Raw genomic sequence first — 21457 nt, forward strand, 5'->3', positions numbered from 1 at the left:
ATAAGCAATACATAAAGAAAAATAGACTTAACATGGCCCTTTTTTTATTATTATTGTTACATTGTTAAAAATAAATAAATAAACAAAAAATACACAACAACACAATACACAACAAAACTATTTTTCTCCAAAATGAATAAAGAATAACAAGAAAACCAATTACTACTTCAGGAGAACTCTTTTTCAGATTCAGCATTTCTCACTAAAACACCCTGAGTTCAGTCTGACAAACACACCCAATGTGTTTACCTCCACATAAAATGAAGCTTAGCGAAAGTTCAGACAGGAAGACTATCTCTTTAAGCATGCCTCAAAGCTCTTTCCCTGTTTTCCCGCTATCCTCTCGCTCCACCCTTATTCTCATAATTCAACCAATCACAGTCTGCCATTCTCTTTCTCTTCCACCAATCAGTCATTAGCGTCAAATTTAAAAGTTCTCTCTCTCTCCTGTCATCCAGCCGTCATTTCAGCAAACTCTCAGCCCACCTCCACCCCGGCACCACCTACATCAAGATACAGACTGTCTTAATCTGGATCTTCAATGGAGAAGTTCCCTCATCAGGCGACTTCAAGCTTCCCTACCACCACCAGTGTCTAGGCCCGGGGGGGATATAACTTCTTCAGATGCAAGCTTCTCATCCCCAGATCAGTTTACTCGGCTGGTCTACACCCCGTGGTCTAAGCGCCAACGTTTATTTTGTTCACAATAAATGTAATTTCATCTTCATCTTCAAACCTGGCTCTCTCGTCGTAAAATCCTGATTGAAATATTTACAGAGCCTGGTGCATGCTGTTCACACACTGATGAACTTCAGCGTCACAATTTGAGCATGAACAAAATCAAAGCAAAAATCAAAAAAACCCCATCCAGTTTCACAAAAACACAAACTTACTTGTCAAAACAAACAAACAAACAAACAAAAACTACGTGTGAATGAGTGTCGGAGTAAGAGTCCGTCTGATGCCTTCACTGCTGCTCATCAGTAGTATGATTTCCTCTGTTCAGACACCTGAAGGTAGAAATATGGAAATTAAATATTGGTTTGATGGTTAAGTCAAGACGCAACAATTTTGTTTTAAATTAATTTATTACCTGCGCTGATCTTTTTTTTTTTCCTGTGGAGAAAACAGAGATAATAAGCATAAACACAGTGCCACTGTGATTTTAATCAAGATGTTTCGATATTCGATCATACTTTCTCCCCTGGTTTATTTATACTTTACATGAAGCTGTATAAACTGTAGTTTATACAGGTTTTGTAACAATACGTTTAGATATAGTTTAGCAAAAGACACATAGGCATAAATATTTTTTCTCCATGTCTAACAGTAAAACTAAATAAGAAAAATAGATACATTATGGATAATAACGTACCTAGCACAGGAATACTTTCCTCTCCTCTACTTTATTGTCAGACATGGACAAATAAAGACAGATGGCAATGTAACAAAACAACTGCTGTGAATTAATGAAGTACTTTTGACTCTAGTTCTAATGATGATGTCATACTGATTCACACTCACTTGAGTACCGGTAACTCAGTAGCATGCACAGGACTCCCACCAGTGAAATCAGGGGGGTACACAACTTGAGGATGGTCAGGCTCCTTGGCTCTGGGCAGAGAGAACAGACAGATGAGAGGACGTCAGGTGTCAGGCATGTTCCTCTGCTGCCACCGTGTGGTAGCTCGTTGGTACTACAGGTGGGTTTCCCCGCTCACCTTTCACAGTGAGGATGAAGCTCTTCTTGATGGGCATCCTGAGGGAGCTGTGGAAGACGCTGCAGGTATACTGTTTCCCCGAGTCCATATACCGAGCATGGAGGTAGAAGAACCCCGACACCGAGTACACGCTGTTCTTCTGTTTGTGGCTTGACAGCAAAATGTTACCGAGTGGCTTGGGCAAAGGAGCTCCGACGCTCTGACCTGACACCTCTGGGTCCTGCTCGTACCAAACGATCTCCACATCCAGAGGGTAGTAGTTCTCTGCATCGCACATGACCTTGAAGTCCTCACCCCGGTGCAGGGCCAGAGTAGGCCCACCATTGATGGAGACATGAGGAGGCTCTGAGGAGAGAAGGGGGTAAAATAAAATTAAACATTCAAGGCTTGAACGTTTCTCCAACCTCACCTTATAACATCAATAACATGATGATGATGCAGAATATAAATCTGGGGACTCTGATGCATAGTGCAGCCAGAGCAGCACTGAGGAAGGGCATCAGATCTGCCAATGTGCCATATAAAAGCCACGTTAAAACCCACTTGAACATCTACTCAAACCCCCAGCAGGGGTGGGAGGGCATCAGGGAAATTACAAACTACAAGGGAGTAGCTCCCGCTCAACAACTGTCAACAGCTACGCACCCTTAGCCAAGGAGCTAAACAATTACACATTTTGACAGGGATAACAAAGTCTCTTCATTGACACTGTCAAGACTTTTAAGGCCCCTCCCCTCTGAAGACACCGCCCCAGTCCTGAGCTCTCATGACATCACACTCCGCCTTCGCCACATCAATGCTAAGAATGCAGCAGGACCAGTTCAAGGATTGGTACTCAAAGACTGCGCAGATGAACTAACAACAGTCTTCACCTCCATCTTTAATCTGTCTCTCACCACATCATGGGTCCCAGCATGCTTTAGTTTAGTAACCTTTATTTGAACTCATTAGTAAACCGAGGCAAGCCTCATTTACAGTGCAGACGAGAGTACAAAGCAAAACAAACAAAATACAGAACAGATATACACAATAAAATACAAGGCATCATCAATCATTCCAGTTCCCAAAAAGTCAAGTCTGAACGACTACAGGCCTGTGGTACAAACCCCCGTTGTTGTAAAATGCTTTAAAAGACTGTTTAGCAAACACGTAAAAGCTGCCATACCACCGTCACTAGACCAACACCAATTTGTTTATAGGAAAAACAGGTCGACAGAGTTATAGCCGTTGTACTGCACACTCTGTAACAACACCTAGAACACAGAAACACCTACTCAAGACTTCTCTTTGTCTATTTTAGTTCAGCTTTTAATTCCATCTTGCCCAACAAGCTCCATAACAAACTACACAATCTCAGATCAAACACTGCTTTATGCAACTGGATTCTGTACTTTCTCACAAACCACACACAGTGTGTCAGAGCTGGCCGACACAGCTCCCCCACCTTGCCCATCAACAAGTTGTGTGCTTAGCCCTCTCCTCTACACAGTCTTCCTAACACACAACTGTTGCTCCTCCACTCCAACCAACCACATTTTAAAGTTTGCAGACGACACAACCGTGCTTGGACTCATCACTGAAAATAATGCGACTGCATATAGGGGGGAGGTTGAACAGCTGGTGGCATGGTGTAGCAACCACAACCCCACAACAAAGGAAATGATCATAGCTTTACGCAATCAGACAGCTGAGCCACTCTGCTCTCCTCAACGAGGCGGTGGAGAGGGTTTCAAGTAGGAATGTCACGATTACTTGTTTTCACAATTAATCACGGTATTAAATTCCACAATTAATTAATTGCAAACATTTCTCAATACCGCCACTTTCCAAAACAGATCATGTTGGAACCATATCGGCAGAACAGGTATGTAAGGATCAACGTAACATTGAATTGGTAGGTATAAATGTGCAAAAAAGATTAAAGATTAAAATAAACTCAAACATTCAGACAAATAATCACTGAAATAATTCAAATATTTTCCCTGCGGGATTAATCATTGGTCCTATATTAATAGATACTCAAAATACTTTGTGTATATGATTAGAAATGTAAATATATTTTGTAGGGATGGGACGATATGCTTTTCTCCCGATTTGATTCTTCTACGATATTTTGGATGGCGATTCGATTTAAATTGCGATTCTACGATATTGCCGATTCTCTCGATTTTTAGTCGCATTTTTAACATTTATCTGCACACAAATACTGTAGGAGCCTATAAATTAACATACTCCATTATAAAGTGAACTTAAACCCTTTTCAAAGCCTGTACTCTCTGTATGTAAAAGAGGGTAACAAATACACATTGCACAATATTTAAAAAATTAATTTTTAGACAAAAAAAAATCGATTTAAAAATCGTCAAAAAAGATATTGCGATATCTATGTGAATCGATTTTTTCTCCCACCCCTAATATTTTGACTATAATTGATTTTTACACTTTCATAGTGTTGTGAAATTAACTAATTAATGCATAATAATCGTGATAATGGTAATACTGTGATTATTTCTCTGAAAATAACCGTACCAAGGAAATCTATATTAGTGACATCCCTAGTTTCAAGTAGTTTTAAGTCCCTGGGTGTAACTATGTTACAACCTCAAGCACGTGAAGCTTTCCCAGAGCTTTCCCAGAGACTACTGACCAACTTTTATCATTGTGCAGTGGAGAATGTGCTCACATATGAACTACTGGTGTGGTTCAGCAGCTGCACCAAGGCAGACAAGGAAAACCTCCACAGGGTGGTTAAAGCTGCAAGGGGGAGTGGGCTCAGCCTCCCAGACATCTACGCAGTCTTTACCTCCCGCTGCCTGCGTTGGTTGAATAACATCCTCCAGGACAAGCTACACCCAGCACACCATCTCTTCCAGCAACTGCTCTCTGGGAGAAGATACCGAGGATCTCAGGAAACACTCTCTCACCTTCGATTTGCAGCTTTACATCCAGACTGACGAACAGTGGATCCACCGTCACTGAACAAATGTACGTCCCTGCGTTGCTAATCTTGGTGTGTGGGAGAACGTAGGAAATGTCCCCGGCCCCTGAGTGGCTGTTGTAGCGGACGAGTTTGTTTCTCTCTCCGCGGTGTTGGAAGTACCACTCCACCATGATGTTTGGACCCCTGTGGTCCAAAGCGAACTGGCAGTGAAGCTTTGGTTGGGTGTTTAGACGAGCTATCACCGATGGAGACTGTGTTTTGATCACCATGGCAACTGTGGAAACAAGTGAGAAAGATAGGTTTTAGATCAAATGCATTATGGGAGAATCAATCAAACTTTATTTATATAGCACTTTTCCTACATAGACATGTAACACAAAGTGCTTTACACACAGAAAAAAAAGAAAAAGAGAAAGAAGAAAAGAAAAGAAAAAAAGAAAAATAAATAGGAACATAGAAAAAACTATTACAAATAAAGCCCCTCCCTCCCACTCTCCATAGAAGTGTTACTAAAGGCCGTGGGTGTTACCTGTGGTTGTGAGGATCTCTCTGTCAGCGATGGCGGGCCAGCTGTGGTAGTCTGGTTTCCCTGGAGGGGGCTGGTCCGACGGGTGTCTGAGGAAGCCGGTGGCTGTGAACAGGCCTTTACTGTGTTTGATGGTGCAGCTGAACCAGCGGTTGTACTCCTGGGGCTGCTGGACGGGCCAGCGGACGTGGATGCCCTCAGTGCTGTACCTGCGCACCTCACACTCCAGCTGCTCGGCCTCCGCCCCCTCCATGTAGCGCCGCAGGTCCAGTTTAGATCCTAAAACAGAATAAAATGGAGTAAAAAAACAACAAAATAGATAGGAGCTCTGTGTCTGCAATGCTAACATGCTGCAGGTCTTACCACCGGTGACCAGGAAAGTGATGGCCTGTGGGTTAACAGGAGAGTCTCCGCTCTGACCAAACTGTAGCGTGGCCTCTCTGCGGTTGTGCTGAGACTCGTACTGACCGTTTTTGTTCACAGTCACTCGCTCGTCAATGAACTGACAGGGCAGCCATGACAGCTGATGGACACTCAGGACTCCTGAGAGACAAAGAACAACACACAACCAATCAGTGTGGACTCCTAACATACAGCTCAGTGCAAGACCATATGGTTTAATGTAGCATAGCATAGCAGATATGATCATTCATTATTGTATAGTATAGTATGGTGGAGTAAGTTAGGTGCAGTATTGTATTACATTATGTTGTATTGTATAATAGTACAGATGGATAGTAGGCTAAGTACATTTTACTATTGTGTAATAAAAATAGTAATAGTGTAGTATTGTATTGTAGTACAGTATGGTGCAGTAAATTAAATAGAGAGATAGCATATTATAGTATAGTACAGTACTGTATAGCATAGTATAGTTTTGTAAAGCAATATTGTGCTGTAAACTAAACACATCACATAATAGTGTAATGAAGTATAGTATAGTAAAGTAGGATACAGTATAGTGTAGTGGTGAAGTAAACTAAGTAGTTGAGTAGTACTTTTATAGTATTGTACAGTGCAGTGAGCATGGTGTGTAAAACGTAGGCTAGTACATCACAGTACAATGTAACATAGTATTGAAGTACAGTACGGTGCAGTACATTAAATAGCATATTATAGTACAGTAATGTATAGCATATCATAGTTTTGTAGAGCAATATTGTGCTGTAAACTAAGACCATCAGTATAGTGTAATGATGAAGTAGGCTATATTATAGTTAAGTACAGTACAGTATAGTGAAGTAAATTTAGTGGAGTAGTAAACCTACAGGGGGGGCGACCGCCATTCCGAAGGACCGCCATTCCGACGGTCTGCCAGTCCGAAAATTCCCGAAGGTCCGTCATTTCGAACTTCCCGAGGGGCCGCCGTTCCGAATGTGTTTTATTTTGAAAATTGACCGGACTCTCTCGTGGTTTGACTTCCTGCCCGGCTTGACACGACGCGCCGCGGGGACAGCGCCCGACCGGCCCCTCCCCCTCCCCCTCCAAAGTTTCACCCAGGTGCGAGTCTGATGCATTACATCCATGGTCTGATGCAGCCGCGGCACTCCTGCTGAAAATAAATGTCCTTGCTCTGTGCTTTGGTTAGGTTTAGGCAATGTAGAAAGGAGTTGGTTAAGTTTAGTAAAAAGGTTAGGTAGAGGCCAATAAAATCGCAATCAATATGTATCTCCCCCGGGAGTCGAACCCTGATCCACTGCGTCAAATGCAGATGCTCTGACCACTACGCTACCACCGCAATTAGGCTTGTTTACTCCGTGCCTTAAACCATTCAAGATTTTTTCAGGTTCGGAATGGCACCCTTTCTTTCAGGTTCGTAATGGCACCCTTTTCCCATAAATAATTAAGGGTCGGCATTCCGACAAATTAAAGTAAACGTTCGGAGTGGCGGCCCTTCGGAATGGCACCCTGGAACCAAACTACAGTACAGTAGAGCAATATGTTGCAGAAAACCTAGTAGGCTACATCACAGTATAATAGTGCAGTGAACTATGTATAGTATAATAGCAGCACAGTATGTTGCATACTGTAGTAGCTACAGTAGTAAATTACCTACAGCATAGTATAGGCTACAATGTAGTGAAATATAATAGTAGGCTATTGAGAGTGAGGAGTCACGTGCCGATTTGAGCAGCCAGTCGGCCATGATGGAAGGAGACGCTATCGGTTGCCAGGGGCAACACATCAGAACAGCACAGAGACGGACTAAATTCTAGCTCTTTTTTGCGCCAACAGATGAACAAATTACAAGAAAGAATAAGGAGAAAGTAAATCACTGGAGCAGTTTTTAACACAGCAGTGATTTCCGGCATTGTAAAACAGTAAATTACGGAGTACGGAATTTTGTTTTGCCCATAGACTAGTATGGCTTTTGCCACCGGAATCCTTCCATCATGGCGGAGAAGGGGGGCGGGGCTCTGACATGGATGTATTGGGATTCTGAGCTGTGACGACAACTCCTCACTCTCAATAGTACACTACAACGTGGTGTAGTGCAGTGTTGTGTAGCGATCATTTCATCATGTCCTATAGTCGTGTTAACCGACACACACAGAAACACCACATCCACACATCTGTAACTCACCTGGACACATGTGCATGTACAAAAGGATCTTTAAGATTAAACCCATCATGATGGTGCCCACTGGTAGAATCAGAAACCCACACGTTCATCTGTTCACACTTCACAGTTGAAGTTACTTTCATTTTCATCTTTGTCGCAACGAAACCTGTTTGATTGTGTCACGTGATCTGTTTTTTTTATTTTTTTTTTTTTTTAAAGAAGAAGTCCAGTCACCTAACCACATCTGGAGGAGGTGCAACTTCTCCTTCGTGCTCGGGCGGATGAATGTTTGTTTGGTGCATCCCCCAGCTGTTGCAGTCCTTTACATGCAACTCAACTCGACTTGGTACCTTCAACTAACAAGGAAATGCACGGCCACGCCCCCTGAGTGATACCGTGTGAGCGGCGGGCACTGAGACTCCAGTTGACCCAATTCTAAATTTGATGACGAAAGGAAAAGTCTGGTATAGTTTTAATATGAAGATATAAGTTTGGACAAGTCAATTGTGTCCGATATGTTAAATAAAATCGATGATTAATTTATGATAAACCTGATAAAATACACAATTCAGCCTGAAATGACTGCAAACGTCATGTAAAGGCTATGTTGTTTATTAGAGACAGGGTAGGCCTATTTAATTTTCAAAATTTCTATTTTAATTTTGTTGGTTATGTAATTTTCAATTTTCAATTTTTTTTTTTTTTTTTTACAATGCCTTTATGTGCAATATTATTTTTCATGCATTAGTTTAACAACGTGTAGCTGGATTGCATACGCAGATACCAACAATCCCGATCGATTCATATGAACACAGATGATCCACTTACTCGGTAGAGACGGCGATGGTGTGGAGCTGAACATGTTTAAAAAACAAGATTGTATACGTTTCCAAAAATGAAAATCTTATTCTGCAGTGAGTTATTTTGTAAGGTTATAAATTCAAGTCAAAGTTTGAAATTTGACATTCATCCACAAATGTACATTCCTTTCCCTCCATATTGTGTCTGAAGACTTATCAAACTGTCAAAATACTAAACTGTTCTTATATGTGGTTGTGCTGGCATACAGTGTCCTGTAGGGGCCTTCCAGACAGGAGGAGTGTGGTGTATGCACTATTCATAAATCAAGTTCCAGGCCCAAAGACTGAATTTTAATATTAGTGAGAGAAACAAAGCAGCAATACAGGCAAGTTGGACCAATATTTGCATCTTGTTACATTTCTTATCCTGAGCAGACAAAGCATCGGAACAGTAGGATCAGGTGAATCTCCTTCTGTGCAGTGATCCTGAAGAAAACCTCAGAGCCCTAGGGCATTTTTCTGCACCTCACAACCCAACACTGTATTTGCAGCTTCCACACATTCTGCCACATATGGAGCTGAAGAGGAAGAAGAATAAAAAAAACATACAACAATTAGCAGAGGAGACTTACTGAAGGAAGGAAATCAGCTCACACTGTTTAAAAAACAAAAGTTCAGTACAAATTTTACCGTTCTGAGCACGGAGCCATGATGCAGCCTTCATAGCCAGGAGCTCCCACTCCTCCTTAGCATCCAACTTGAAAGCATGAAGCCAGATCAGAGCCAGAGTGGTGGCCCACACTTCCTGGTTCGCCTAGTTCACACACACGCAATTCAAACAGCAGTAAGATTGTGTGAAATAAAAGAATACACTCAAACACTTTGATGTGAGCTGTTCATACATACAGTATGATCTATGCTTTTCATGAAGAGTATCACAAGGGGGTGCCAAAGCAAAGTTTATGACTTTGCTGGGAGATGATCATATACAGTAGGCTACTGTATACTGCATGATTATCTCCTGCTGCCCATTACAGCCTCAAATTCTTCATTTAAACTGGTTATTTGTACCTTAGATGTATTTATTTATTCTAATTTATAATATTTTCTGTGCAGTACTCAATCATGTAATGAGATCTAAATACATTTTTTTCTACAAGGACTTACAGCTGAAGGTTTTGCCTTGTCCAGCTCCTCACTGGTCTTTCCCAGTGCAGCAGCCAGACCTGGATCCAGCAGCCAGCAGCCGGACGCCTTCTGCAGGGAAACTAACTGCAGCAGAGGGTCCTTACGTTGTTTCTCAATCTTGGGGAGGTCAGCCACTCCACCCCACGTGTTTCCGCAGGCCAAATCTTTAAAAATGCAAAGGTTCAATTATTTTGAGGAAACGGGTGAGAAAATCTATCTAGAATGTATGCCACATGCATTTTCTTTCAATAGCGCATTCAGCATGAAACAATACAAATACCTTCGTTGATATCACCGGACATGTCGTCACACTCTTCAATTGAACATGACTGGTAACAGACATCTGTAGCAGGAAATTTCATTAATAAGCATGACACACCACATACAGTATGAACAGACAGCCAGCATCTATCTATCTATCTATCTATCTATCTATCTATCTATCTATCTATCTATCTATCTATCTATCTATCTATCTATCTATCTATCTATCTATCTATCTATCTAGTTTGACGTTGTATTTATTTAACACTTTTACCCCCTTGCACTTTAAAACTGTTTTTAAGAAAACTCATTAGTTTTAAAAGTATTTTATGAATTATGTATTTTATTCTTTGTATAATTTTACATATCTTATGATATATACTATATTTATTTAGTACTCAATGTCCTGTTTCTCTTTTATGCTGTTGTTATGAATTTCCCCTCAGGGATAAAAAAAAAAAAAAGTATAACCTTACCTAACCTAACCTGCTGAAACAAAAATAAATACCTGACAAACCCTCCTCTCCATCGTCACCAAGATCTTCGATAAGAAAGATAAGAAATGCATTGTTAGAAAACCAAAGGCATACAGAAAATTTCATGTTGATTGAAATTATTCAGCTTGATCCAGCCAGTTATAGGCTGCAAATGCTAACTAGCATCATTTATGCTTTGATTCGCCAAATCAGCAATGTCCATCCCTTATGTATTTTTGCGAAAGAATAAGTCAAAAATCATTTTACTCACCAAAACAGGGAGCAGACATTGCACAGCACCTTTGAAGCATCATGCCGCCACCACCATACACTGTGACAAAAAGAACAAGTACAATATTAAATGACCATTAGCTGTTCACAAAAATTGATAACTGATGATTATTGTGCAGCGTTGTTACCGGCTGCATTTCAGTAAAGGTCACATTATTTTTGGTTTATTCACTTGTTGCATATTTATTTTCCTTGCAGTGTGTAGTTTTAAAATGTTGAGTTGTTGCCTGTGTTTTCTATAAATTACTTTTGTTCAAGTCATTCTCTTTTTAATATGAATTAGTGTAGTACAGACACTCTTGGCTGATCACCGCTGCAATAATAAATATGTTTCCTCATTGTTTTCAAGGTAAATTCATGCAAAACGGCTGATGCGCGTTCCTGTCAAGGGCAGTTTTTCAGCAAGCAGTCTCTGCATTTACCTCGAAAACAACTCTGTCTCGTAACGTTCTGTTATTATCTCATAGCGTGGTGAATGTGCAGGTCACAACTTGTCCACCAGAGCGTTTTGGAGTTGTTGTATTGTGCATTTGATGAGTTTGATGAGGGAAACCAAGAAATCCCATTAGCCTCTATTTCATTTTCATTTCTCCTTTATTTATTCAGGGAAGGTCAATTGAGAGCGAGCTCTCTTTTTCAATGACGCCCTGATTACAAAAACACAATTATACAGTATACAAGGTCATGATTCACAATTACATACAGGTTGAAAAACATTCGATAATACGTTTTTAAAACTATCTAAGGAAATGAGATGATCCAGTTTCAGACAGTTTTGTAGATTATTCCACTTTTGGGGTGCATAAAACTGAAAGGCAGTCTTCCCCAATTCTGTCCTGATACTTGGAATTTGTAAAACCAAGGTGTCCTGTGAACGAGTGTGTAAGTTACAGACTCTAAGTGAGATTAAGCTAGTAAGATAAACAGGTAAAATTTCAAGTAAGGCTTTGTAAATAAAGACCATGCAATGTTGTTCCCTCCTTACACTTAAGGATGGCCAGCCAACCTTATTATAAAGAACACAGTGATGGGTTCGGAACACATCTCCAGTAATAAAACGAAGAGAGGAGTGATAAAGTGCATCCAGGGGTTTCAATGTAGAGAGAGCAGCATGCATGTAAATGACATCACCATAATCAAGTGCAGATAAGAAAATGGCCTGAACAAGTTCTTTTCTACATTCCATTGACAGACAAGATCTATTACGATAAAAGAATGATAATTTTCCCTTAAGTTTTTTGGTAAGATCAGAGATATGAGTTTTAAAAGACAGTTTGTCATCCAACCAAATGCCCAGATATTTGTAACTTGACACTCTCTCAATTTGAGTCCCGCCAGCTGTTGAGATACCACCATGTAATGGCAAGGAAGAGTGCAATCTGGTGAATATCATGTATTTTGTCTTTTTTGGGTTAAGTGTTAATTTAAGATTAATTAGAGCTTGCTCTATAGTACTAAAATCAGACTGTAGTCCTTTAAGAGCTAAATCGGCAGTTGGAGCAACAGAGTAAAGAATTGTGTCATCAGCATACAGGTGAATAGAACTATTAGCCATGCCGATGCCTAAATTGTTGATATAAAGGGTGAATAAGATAGGGCCTAAAATGGATCCTTGAGGAACCCCTTTAGTTACACGCACAAAATCTGATTGATAGCCATCAGCCAATACTGCCTGAAATCTGTCATTTAAATAATTATTAAACCAATTACCAGTTTTTTTTTTATCAAAACCAATAGTTTCCAGGCGATTTAAAAGTAATGAGTGGTCTACTGTGTCAAAGGCCTTTGAAAGGTCAATAAAAAGAGTAGCACAGACCAGCTTGTTATCTAAAGCCTTGACAATGTCGTTAGTAACTTTGACTGTTGCTGAGAGAGTACTGTGAGCAGATCTATAACCAGACTGACAGGGATTTAAAATGTTAAAAGTAGACAAAAATATTTTTAATTGATTATTAACTAGTCGCTCTAATACTTTAGCCAGGCAAGGCAGTTTAGAAATTGGCCGATAATTATTTAAATCATCTGCAGGACCACCTTTGTGTAAGGGAGATACCAAGGCAGTCTTCCATACAGTTGGAATACTCTCAGTGATCACAGTCAAATTAAAAATGTGCGTCAGCGTAACAGTAATAATAGGAGCAGCCAGTTTTAAGAGTTGTGGGTCCAACTGATCGGCTCCAGTAGATTTCTTTGGATCTATCTTACACAGAGCATCAAATACTTCCAGATCAGAGAAAAGTCTAAACGAGAACCTACAGGGCCCAGAGCTACATCCAATAGCAGGACCATCACAAGCTGGGTCAGAAGGTAATGAACTTGACTCAGCAAAAAGGTTACCCACAGCAATAAAATGTTCATTGAAGGCATCACACTGTTTTTGTTTATCAGGAATTTTTGTAGAGGCCCTGGTCACATAGTTTGGCAGTGTTGAAGTGTTGCAGTGAGATAATGTCTTAACAGTTCTCCAAAATTTAGCTGGATTTCCTCTACATTCAGAAAGGGAGGACAGGTAATAAGATGATTTTGCCTTGCGAATCATGGCAAGACAATGATTACGCAGACAACGAAAATTCTGCCAGTCAGATCCAGTTTGAACCAGAGGCACGTGCTTTGCTCCATGAAATATCCCTAGCTCTATAGCGTAGCTCTGAGCAGCTCGGGGCTCTGCTGCGCCGTTCTAAAAATAGCTTGCACTGACAAATAAAGGTAACGAACCTAAAACTATAGGGATTATGGCAATGAACCAATTTGCCAAAATGTTGAACTATCCCTTTAAATTCCATCATAGTTGAATGTCATGAAGTGGACACATGTGCTTAGACATATAGAGGTTTTCTGTCTTTGTCATAATAGCCAAATTAGATAGACATACACCATACACGCTAGATATACACCACAACACATGGAACATGCATCCTCATTGAACAGGTTAAATGTCCTGTTGGCTATTTGCTCTTTGAAAAACACACTTACTGGCTGTTGGAATATTTCTGCGCATCAGAGGCCCTTCAAGCGGCTTGCTGTCACTTTTGTTGACAGCAATGAAGGCAGTGTAGGAACTGCTCACTCCTGACTGGACACTGAGCTCCACCACCTTCTGCTTCACTCCTCCATCTTGCTTTGGCTCTTCCTCTGGCTCTTCCTCATAATCTCTGTCCTCCACCAACTCCAAGGAGCGAATTACAGTCCGAGCACCCAACCTGTGAACTGTCAATCTGCGGATAGACCAGAGTAATGATGAGATCGACAATACTGTTAAAAGTATATGGACACAAGACAACTTTCCAATGTATGAAAATTAGAAGTAAAATATGCACTATTCATTTTACAACAGCACTTCCAGTTATTTGAGTAAATCCTAATCAGCATGCTCGTATACCTACTGTATAATGGCAATTATTAATACAGGTTCATTATTTTCAAATTTCACTATCACAGTGTGTGTTAGCATAGTACACTTTGCCCATAAAGTTGGAGTAAAATATTTTATTTGACCTTTTCTCATGAAAAGATTGTGACAATGGGATTTAAACATATCACTGTGGAAATGAAAACACAATTAACTTTTATAATAGGAATAGGAAGTTGAGAAAAAAGTGTGCGGGAGTTACTTCGCCTATGTCACTCTTCTCCTCTGACGCACCTTTTTGTAAACCGGTGTGCAGAAGTACCTTCACCATAATAGGAATAAAAAGAGGAACATGTGTGTGAAAACAAAACTATTCCAACTTTATGGGACACCGTGTATATTTATCATGTTACTGATTATTTTTGTGGGGTTTTTTTGGGTTGTTGTTTGTTTTTTTATTCAAATCATAAAGCCCACATAGAAAAAAAGTTGTGTGGAATCATATGTGCAATCATTTGATCATACTGCCTTAAATTAAGAATGTAAAAACTGCATCAGCCTAGTTTGTGACTTTAAGTAATTCTGCTAACTAATCGAAGGTTTTACCCCGTGTCCTCCGCAGGTTTGAGACTGAAGTGGAGCTGGTTCTCAGAGCGATGACCTGCCAGGCTGTACTTCACCGTCACTGAACCTTCTGATGCCTTTGAACTCTGAGAAAGTTTCACACAGTTAGAAACCATGTATGCTTATGTGATGACACAATGAACACATGTACTGTAATGACAATTAATCGCTTTGGTCAGTAGGAAATCTGTCCTTAGCCATTACATACTGTATTTCACTGTGAGTTGGTGCTGCTCCTACCTGTCCAGTGAGCTGGGCATAAACCAGTGACCTTTGACCCTGGAAAAGTGTTGTGATTGGTGGAGAGAGAACAGTGACAGACACTCCTTTTGGTAAATCCCACTTGACTGAGATGTCCTCCACAGCTGGCTGCAGGGCAAACCGCAGCGACTGCATCACCTGGTTAAACGAATATAGTAGTTGAAATTTAGCTCTTACAAGAAAGTACTTACACTAGATTTGTAATCCTGTAATAAAATCAATTTAAAAAATCAATTCGTCCATGTTTCTTCTTACTTTAGGTTGCATCCTGTCCTTTCCTGTGATGAACTGGGCGTGACCTCCTCCTTCCTTGGCAATCCCATTGATGAGAGCAGAGCTGGCTCCTTCCCCGATCCCAAAGGAGAAACACCTGAAATACAGAAGTTTTTTGTTGTTTTTGTTAAACACACAGCACTACAGTATAGGAACCACACCCACACACCCAATGTATATCCACGTTGTTGTAATACTTTGGGTGTGTCTTGCATGTATAGTTTATTGTTTCACCTGTGGGAACCTGAATTCTTCTTCACCAGATTTATCACGTCTTTGGTGTTGAACACTTCTCCGTCAGTGAAGACAAAGAGCTGGGGTGGAGAGTTTACACATGGGTTTAGGTCATATATCCATTCATATTTTTTTCTTGAATGACATGTTGGATTGTTTTTGCAGAAACAACAAAGGTGGGGTAAGTATGAGCTTTAAACAAACTGGTTCCTTCAAGATTGTTCTTGTACAACTCTGAGTAAACAAGAAATGCTAAGCATGAGCTGCTCCTATGCCAGATGTAAAGCACCTGCTTTGGTTTACTGAAACACTGTGATTAAAGCTCTCAGCAAACAACTGGGAGTGGTTTTAATAATTGACATGATGCACTGTGTCACTTTTGCCACAGACCTGAACACCTTGTTTTGACCCAGTGCTTAAAGCTGTTTCTATAGAGCTTGCCCTTCCTCATATCTTCTCTCACATGACGCAAGTAGCAATCACAAAGTGCCTGAAAAAGTATTCAGCACTATCTGCCCCCAAAAGGTGACAAGGGTCAGGATTAGATACGTCACAGTCACACCACTTCTAATCCATCACCATTTTCCTTAGTAACAAAACACTGATTGTAAGCATTAGCATACAGTAGCAACGTCTCTGGCTGTACCATCAGCCCATGCCTCTGACAGCCCATAACCACATACCTAAAGTGGTCTGACGAAACTGCCGTGCTTGCACTTCTCCCCCACACTTGCACTCACTGTTGTAATAAACAGGAACAAACAGCTTGCCTGACCTGGATTAAAGCACTGTCTTATTATTGAACGTCTTTGCTGCACTACCACTACACTATGTTGGAGCACAAGGTGGTACATAAACATAACAGATGGCTTTGACTGAAGGTCGATTTTCAACTGTGTAAATATCTTATGTGATCTGTGGCCCTATTTGTTGGGAGGAGTAAAGCTGTCAAGTGGTTACCCACACCTAATGCTGAGTGAGATAAAGTGGAAGGTGGGGCTGCTGCCTGTCATCAAACCTGTTGGTGACTCCCACCTTTCAATCTTACATGGTGGTGCCTTCCTAAGAACGCTTGTGCAAGTTATGGATTTATCATAACAAACGGCATGTTCAAGCATGGGGTAAGATAAGAGGATTGAATACTGTACGTGGTGGATATGCACAAGTGTATTACTGTACTTGTCTGGGTTGATTGGGAATGCAGCGCTGGCTGTAAATGTGCTTGAGCGACTCAAGGATCTCTGTTCCTCCCAGATCAGCGCCCATCTTTTCAACTTTGGCCACAGCCTCTTCCAAGGTCTTCTCACAGTACTCCACGCTCTTACTGCCATCAGAAACACAAATGAAAGAGGTCAGGTGGTGCAATGTATCTCAAATCCTCAGCATTTCTCAACTATACAATAGTTACTAATAATGGATTTGTACTAATTTTGCAGGGTTTAGCAGAACTGCCAAATATCAATCACCATGTACTAATGCAAAACACATTTGTACATATTGTCTGCTTAGTCACTCACGGGAAGATGTGTTCAAAAGTCGACCCAAAACTGTAGATATTGAAAAAGCAGCCCATTGGTAAGCTCTTCAACAGCAGCAGTAGAGTATCCTGAAGGAAGGAGAGAATTGATAGTGAAGGCTACTGTGTGAGAGGAAAATTATTAAATATTTTATGATTGACTTAACACTTGTTGAATACCCTGGCACTGGCAATACGAGATGTTTCCTGAGATTCATAGTAACTATCATCCATGCTCCCAGATCGATCCAATAAGAACACAAACTCTCCACATTGGGCCAGTGAAGACATCACAGACTGAGGGAACTCAGGGTACAGACTCAGCATCACGACTGGATCACCCATCAGAGTGCCTGAAACACAATGTTTATTCCAAAAAATGTTACTTAGATAATAAGTACATTTTTCTACAAAATAACATCTTGAGTAGTTTTCTCTCACCAGACTGGGCAGAGGCCTGTCCTGCCTCCACCACAGCAGAGGGCTGGTGGGCGTCTTTGTAATAAATCAGAAGTTCAACATCTCTGTCAAACTTGTGTCCTGCAGCCAACTTCACCTGGAGTTCATAAAAACAAGCATAAACATCATTAAAGTTATGAAATGTCTTCCTAATGTTGAGGAACAACCACACACAGCAGACACATCAGCAGTCTACCTACCGTGGCCTGGGTCTGTTCTGTGTTGAGGTACTGGACCGGGTCCAGGGAACAGTTGGACTCTACTTTAGAGACTGGACGAGGAGAGGACACTCGGGCAGAAAAAGACAGACTGTAGGGAACCAGAGAGGCTGGAACAGAAGTCACCTGGACACTGGCTCCTTCACTACCTGGGAGTAGGAGACAAGTTAAGAATAACATAATTAAAGAGACATTAGAGACCGAGAGCTGTTCATCCAGCAGAAGTTCTGGTCGACCACAGAAGATCCTTCAACCTAAACGCTCCAGCTGAGACAAACATCACAGCCAGACGCCCTCCTGACTGGCTGCTCTCCTCAGCTCCTCTTGAAGGATCCTCAGGCCTGATTCCCTTCCAGCCTGTACTGAGTCTGTACTATGATGACTAGATGCCTAAACCTATTGAGTTGGCTCCATTCATGGCTCCTTTCACTGCAGAAGTAGTGATTTTAAACACAGCTGTGTCCAGCTGTGGCCAGATCTCTGAGCTCCTCAACAAGTCTCTTAGGGTGAACACATCCTTTTCCCAGAAGAAACTCATTTCAGCCTCTTGCTCCCAGAACAAGTGACTAAACATAAATCAACAGAAAAAAAGTGTGCTCTGCTCAGTTTTAGTTTTGGGGGAATTGTTTTTGCCCTGGCCAGTGTAACTTTACAGTAGGTGTAACTTCAGGACAAAATGGTCCTAGTTTTTTAAAAATGAAAAAAATAATCAAAATTTTTTTTTCAAATCATGCATCTGATTTTTTATAATGTACATTTTGTATTCATGTTGGTTTTATGTCATCTAAAATTACATTTGAACCTTTTTTAACAAAAGAAAGACTGAATGCCTCTGAAAATGCCAATGGTGTAACCACAATGGAATGATTAATATCAAATATTTTATCCGCCTACAGTGGATTGAAGTGTATTTATAAGAAGTGTAGTGTCTTCTGAAAACATTAAATTGAAAAATCTTTTTTGGCTGTATTTCTGTATTTTAGCAACACGGAGCAGGTCATGTTTTTTCTAAATAATGTGACATTTTATGTTACATTTATCAAGAAACATAGTGTTGCATTAATTTGATTCATCATTTGAGTCAAGATTTATTTCCCTGTGTGTATAGTCAGATTTTTATGAAAATTGACCCTTTACTGAAAATGGATGGAGCAACTTGGTGACAGGAGAAAAAGTGAGAGTCACTCCTGGAGCCAGGCCTGGAGGGGATGTTCAAAAGTGAGTAAGCATAAAGCCTCCACCCACTCTGCATTCTCAGATGAATCATACTTTCTGAAGAACTTTAGATGAAAATAATCACCTGACAGCAATTAAATGTTTCACAAAAACAAAGCAGCTTTGCACAACTTTGACTGTTGAAGGACAAACTCTGAGTTGAAAATAACTGTTCTCAGATGAGAAGCTATACCTCTTGCAGTAAATAAAACAACATGCACACATACATAGTATATGTCTTGGAGGGGGCAGGTTAGGTTTGAGGTTTGGTGCTGGCAGCTTCAGACGGGACAGATTCAGTGCGATGACCAGACACTGGTGCCAAATGAAAGTCAGCGAACAGCTCCAATACTTCACGTTCACCATTGATTAGCCGTGATAACTCATTTTATATTTCCACATAATACAAACAATGTAGAACCATGGTTAAGACAGATGTTGTCGAGCCTACCACTGGAAAGAATAACTTACATACTGAAGGCCAAACAACACATATTTGAATGTATATGGAGGCCCTTCATTGAATATGTCAAGGACTCAGACATAATAGACAATCAAATCAATGACTAATAGCTGTGGATATAGCAGTTTCCAAGATTGTGATTATTATTATCTTTCTTTTTTTTATTGTCCATTTTCTTTTCTTTTTTTTCTTTTTTCTTTCAGATACCCGTAGTTTTTCATTGTATCATTTAATAGGACTACACTAAGTGGTGTAAATCATCTGCTTAAATAACATGAGAAGCATGTTGTTTTGTGTTCTGTGATTTTTTGTTTTATGTTGTGTTTTGAACATAATAAGGCAGCTAACAGACATGTTGCAGGAATGTCAAAGACTATATTTCTCTTTGCTATGCTGCTTAAAATTCAAATAAAGATATTGTGGAGAAAAAAAAACAATGTAGAACCCCGAAGACACTTGAAGGTGTTTGTGGTAAGAATGTATGTAAAGGTGTAAAGGTCTCCGGCAGATTTCAACCTCATACAGTAAATCATATTGTTCATATCACAATAGAAGAATATAAGTCATGTTATTGCTTATTCAAAAAGATTTTGGTTTAAGTAATGAAAAGTGTTGTCTGGATTTCCTACCCTGAGGTTGGTAGCGAGGGTTGAGCACAGCAGGCAGACAAAACCTCAGCCCGTCATCAGCCTGCACAGCCAGCTCAGTGACGTACTCCAGCCTGATGGAGGCGCTCTCTCCTGGAGGCAGACTGCCCACACTCAGAGTGAATATATCTGGACTCTGCTCACTCTCCTCCAACATGAAGGCCTGCTGACCAGAGCTCAGAGCATCATCGTACTCCTCACGAGCCTGGAGCACAGAGGACACACGTCAACAACACTCACATCAGTGTTTACTGTCTCTTTCAGATCTTTAACAGTGAGATAAACCTCCAGCGTCCAGCTCACCTGCTGCTTCTCCTTCACCTCAGCTACAACCTCTGTCTGTCCAATCTTAGCACTGAAATGACAGACAGCAGCATCTCCAGGCAGAGGGAAGACAAAAACAGCCTCTATTGGTTTGTCCTCCTTGTTCTCGTAGTTCAGGGTGGAGACCACTGTAGCCACATGGTCCCTCACCTCCAGCTCCACCTCGATGCTCTTCAGAGGAACTGACAGAGACATGGATGGAAAAACAATGATGAGCATTAAGACAGAATGAAAACTGTTGCATGATCTGTAAAAACATTTGAAGATAGATATTTTCTAACAGCTCTGTACCTGGTTTCTTCTCAACACTTATTAGACCACAGCAGTCCATTGTAGTACCTGTCCAATGACATGTGACATATGACAGTGGATTAGAGATGCTCAGCGGTCAGAAAGATACAGTACTAAAACATCTATTGTGTTTAACATGACTGTCATCACTATGAGTATCGTGCATCATGCATATAGAGGAATGAAATGGGGACTTTTCAAAAACAAATCAACATGTTTCTCTCATTTAGGCTACTAGCCTACTCATTAATCAAACACTGATTCAATCAAGAGCGCATCACTGCACATAATTAGATCTCAGCTGTCGTGCGGCCGCGCATCTCCTGACTCAGTCTGAGCAGATCTTGTTTCGTTTTCGTTTTGTTTTCGTTTCCTTAATCAGCTGTTTGTTCCAGGACTGGAAATGATAGGTTAGTCTAAATTAATTTAGAGCGAGTCAGTGCGCTTACAGGAAATAGACTTTGTCACAGTTTTTGTTAGGCTACATAACAATAACAAACCATTCAAAAGATCCACAACCCAGTGACTATACAGCTGTTAGTACGGAGGCTTCTCGCCGTGTCATCATGTCAGTGGTGAACAGCTGGTAAGTGCGTCATTTCGGATAAGCAGAATAAAAGCACAGAAGAATAAAGCTCACCTCTGTCGATCCGCGTTTAGTGTGAGTCACTTTCACAGCAGCTCCTTCATTCACATGTAAGCCTTTATACAGTCAACCTGTAGGTAGGTGTGTGTTAACACAGAAATCCTTCTCCTGGTTGAAACTGAACCAGTCACGCCCCCCTCTCAGCTCCGGGTACGCTCGATGTCATT

General features: G+C 40.7%; 3 protein-coding genes across 4 annotated transcripts; all 3 read right to left on the bottom strand.

Moving 5' to 3' along the window:
• Positions 1-477: 477 nt before the first annotated feature.
• Positions 478-7854, bottom strand: LOC310996226 (tapasin-like; the record flags this gene model as incomplete). The annotated part of the gene is made up of 7 exons (XM_083985609.1): positions 7773-7854; positions 5552-5731; positions 5192-5467; positions 4646-4936; positions 1722-2066; positions 1525-1614; positions 478-503 (listed from the first exon to the last, which is right to left on the bottom strand). The coding sequence occupies exons 1-7, from the start codon at positions 7819-7821 to the stop codon at positions 478-480; spliced, it is 1257 nt and encodes a 418-aa protein (XP_083841735.1). The 5' UTR covers positions 7822-7854.
• Positions 7855-8893: 1039 nt separating this feature from the next.
• Positions 8894-10687, bottom strand: LOC310995666 (von Willebrand factor A domain-containing protein 5A-like). Of its 2 annotated transcripts, XM_083984783.1 has the most exons (5): positions 10512-10687; positions 10020-10082; positions 9719-9903; positions 9242-9365; positions 8894-9129 (listed from the first exon to the last, which is right to left on the bottom strand). In XM_083984783.1, the coding sequence occupies exons 1-5, from the start codon at positions 10603-10605 to the stop codon at positions 9050-9052; spliced, it is 546 nt and encodes a 181-aa protein (XP_083840909.1). In that variant the 5' UTR covers positions 10606-10687; the 3' UTR covers positions 8894-9049. The 2 variants fall into 2 exon arrangements, with proteins under 2 accessions (XP_083840909.1, XP_083840910.1); XM_083984784.1 differs by lacking the exon at positions 10020-10082.
• Positions 10620-21413, bottom strand: LOC310995665 (von Willebrand factor A domain-containing protein 5A-like). The gene is made up of 15 exons (XM_083984782.1): positions 21285-21413; positions 20645-20692; positions 20333-20535; positions 20012-20234; positions 17687-17853; positions 17469-17583; positions 17208-17380; positions 17029-17117; positions 16691-16835; positions 15512-15591; positions 15260-15374; positions 14984-15142; positions 14726-14829; positions 13744-13985; positions 10620-10810 (listed from the first exon to the last, which is right to left on the bottom strand). Exons 2-15 carry the CDS (start codon positions 20682-20684, stop codon positions 10743-10745), a joined length of 1923 nt encoding a protein of 640 aa, XP_083840908.1. The 5' UTR covers positions 20685-20692; positions 21285-21413; the 3' UTR covers positions 10620-10742.
• Between the last annotated feature and the right edge of the window lie 44 nt (positions 21414-21457).

The sequence above is a fragment of the Trachurus trachurus genome (genome assembly GCF_905171665.1).
Source record: "Trachurus trachurus genome assembly, chromosome: 13".
Lineage (NCBI taxonomy): Eukaryota > Metazoa > Chordata > Actinopteri > Carangiformes > Carangidae > Trachurus > Trachurus trachurus.

Bases quoted from the DNA above. Each gene is read 5' to 3' on its own strand.
- LOC310995665 (XM_083984782.1), bottom strand. From the start codon at position 20,684: ATGGACTGCTGTGGTCTAATAAGTGTTGAGAAGAAACCAG. The intron at 20,536-20,644 runs GTACAGAGCTGT...TGTCTCTGTCAG, and splicing joins AAGTGTTGAGAAGAAACCAG to TTCCTCTGAAGAGCATCGAG. The intron at 16,836-17,028 runs GTGAGTGACTAA...TTCTGATGGCAG, and splicing joins ACTTTTGAACACATCTTCCC to TAAGAGCGTGGAGTACTGTG.
- LOC310995666 (XM_083984783.1), bottom strand. From the start codon at position 10,605: ATGAAATTTTCTGTATGCCTTTGGTTTTCTAACAATGCATTTCTTATC. The intron at 9,904-10,019 runs GTATTTGTATTG...GCATTTTTAAAG, and splicing joins GTCCGGTGATATCAACGAAG to ATTTGGCCTGCGGAAACACG. The intron at 9,130-9,241 runs GTAAAATTTGTA...CTTCCTCTTCAG, and splicing joins ATGGCTCCGTGCTCAGAACG to CTCCATATGTGGCAGAATGT.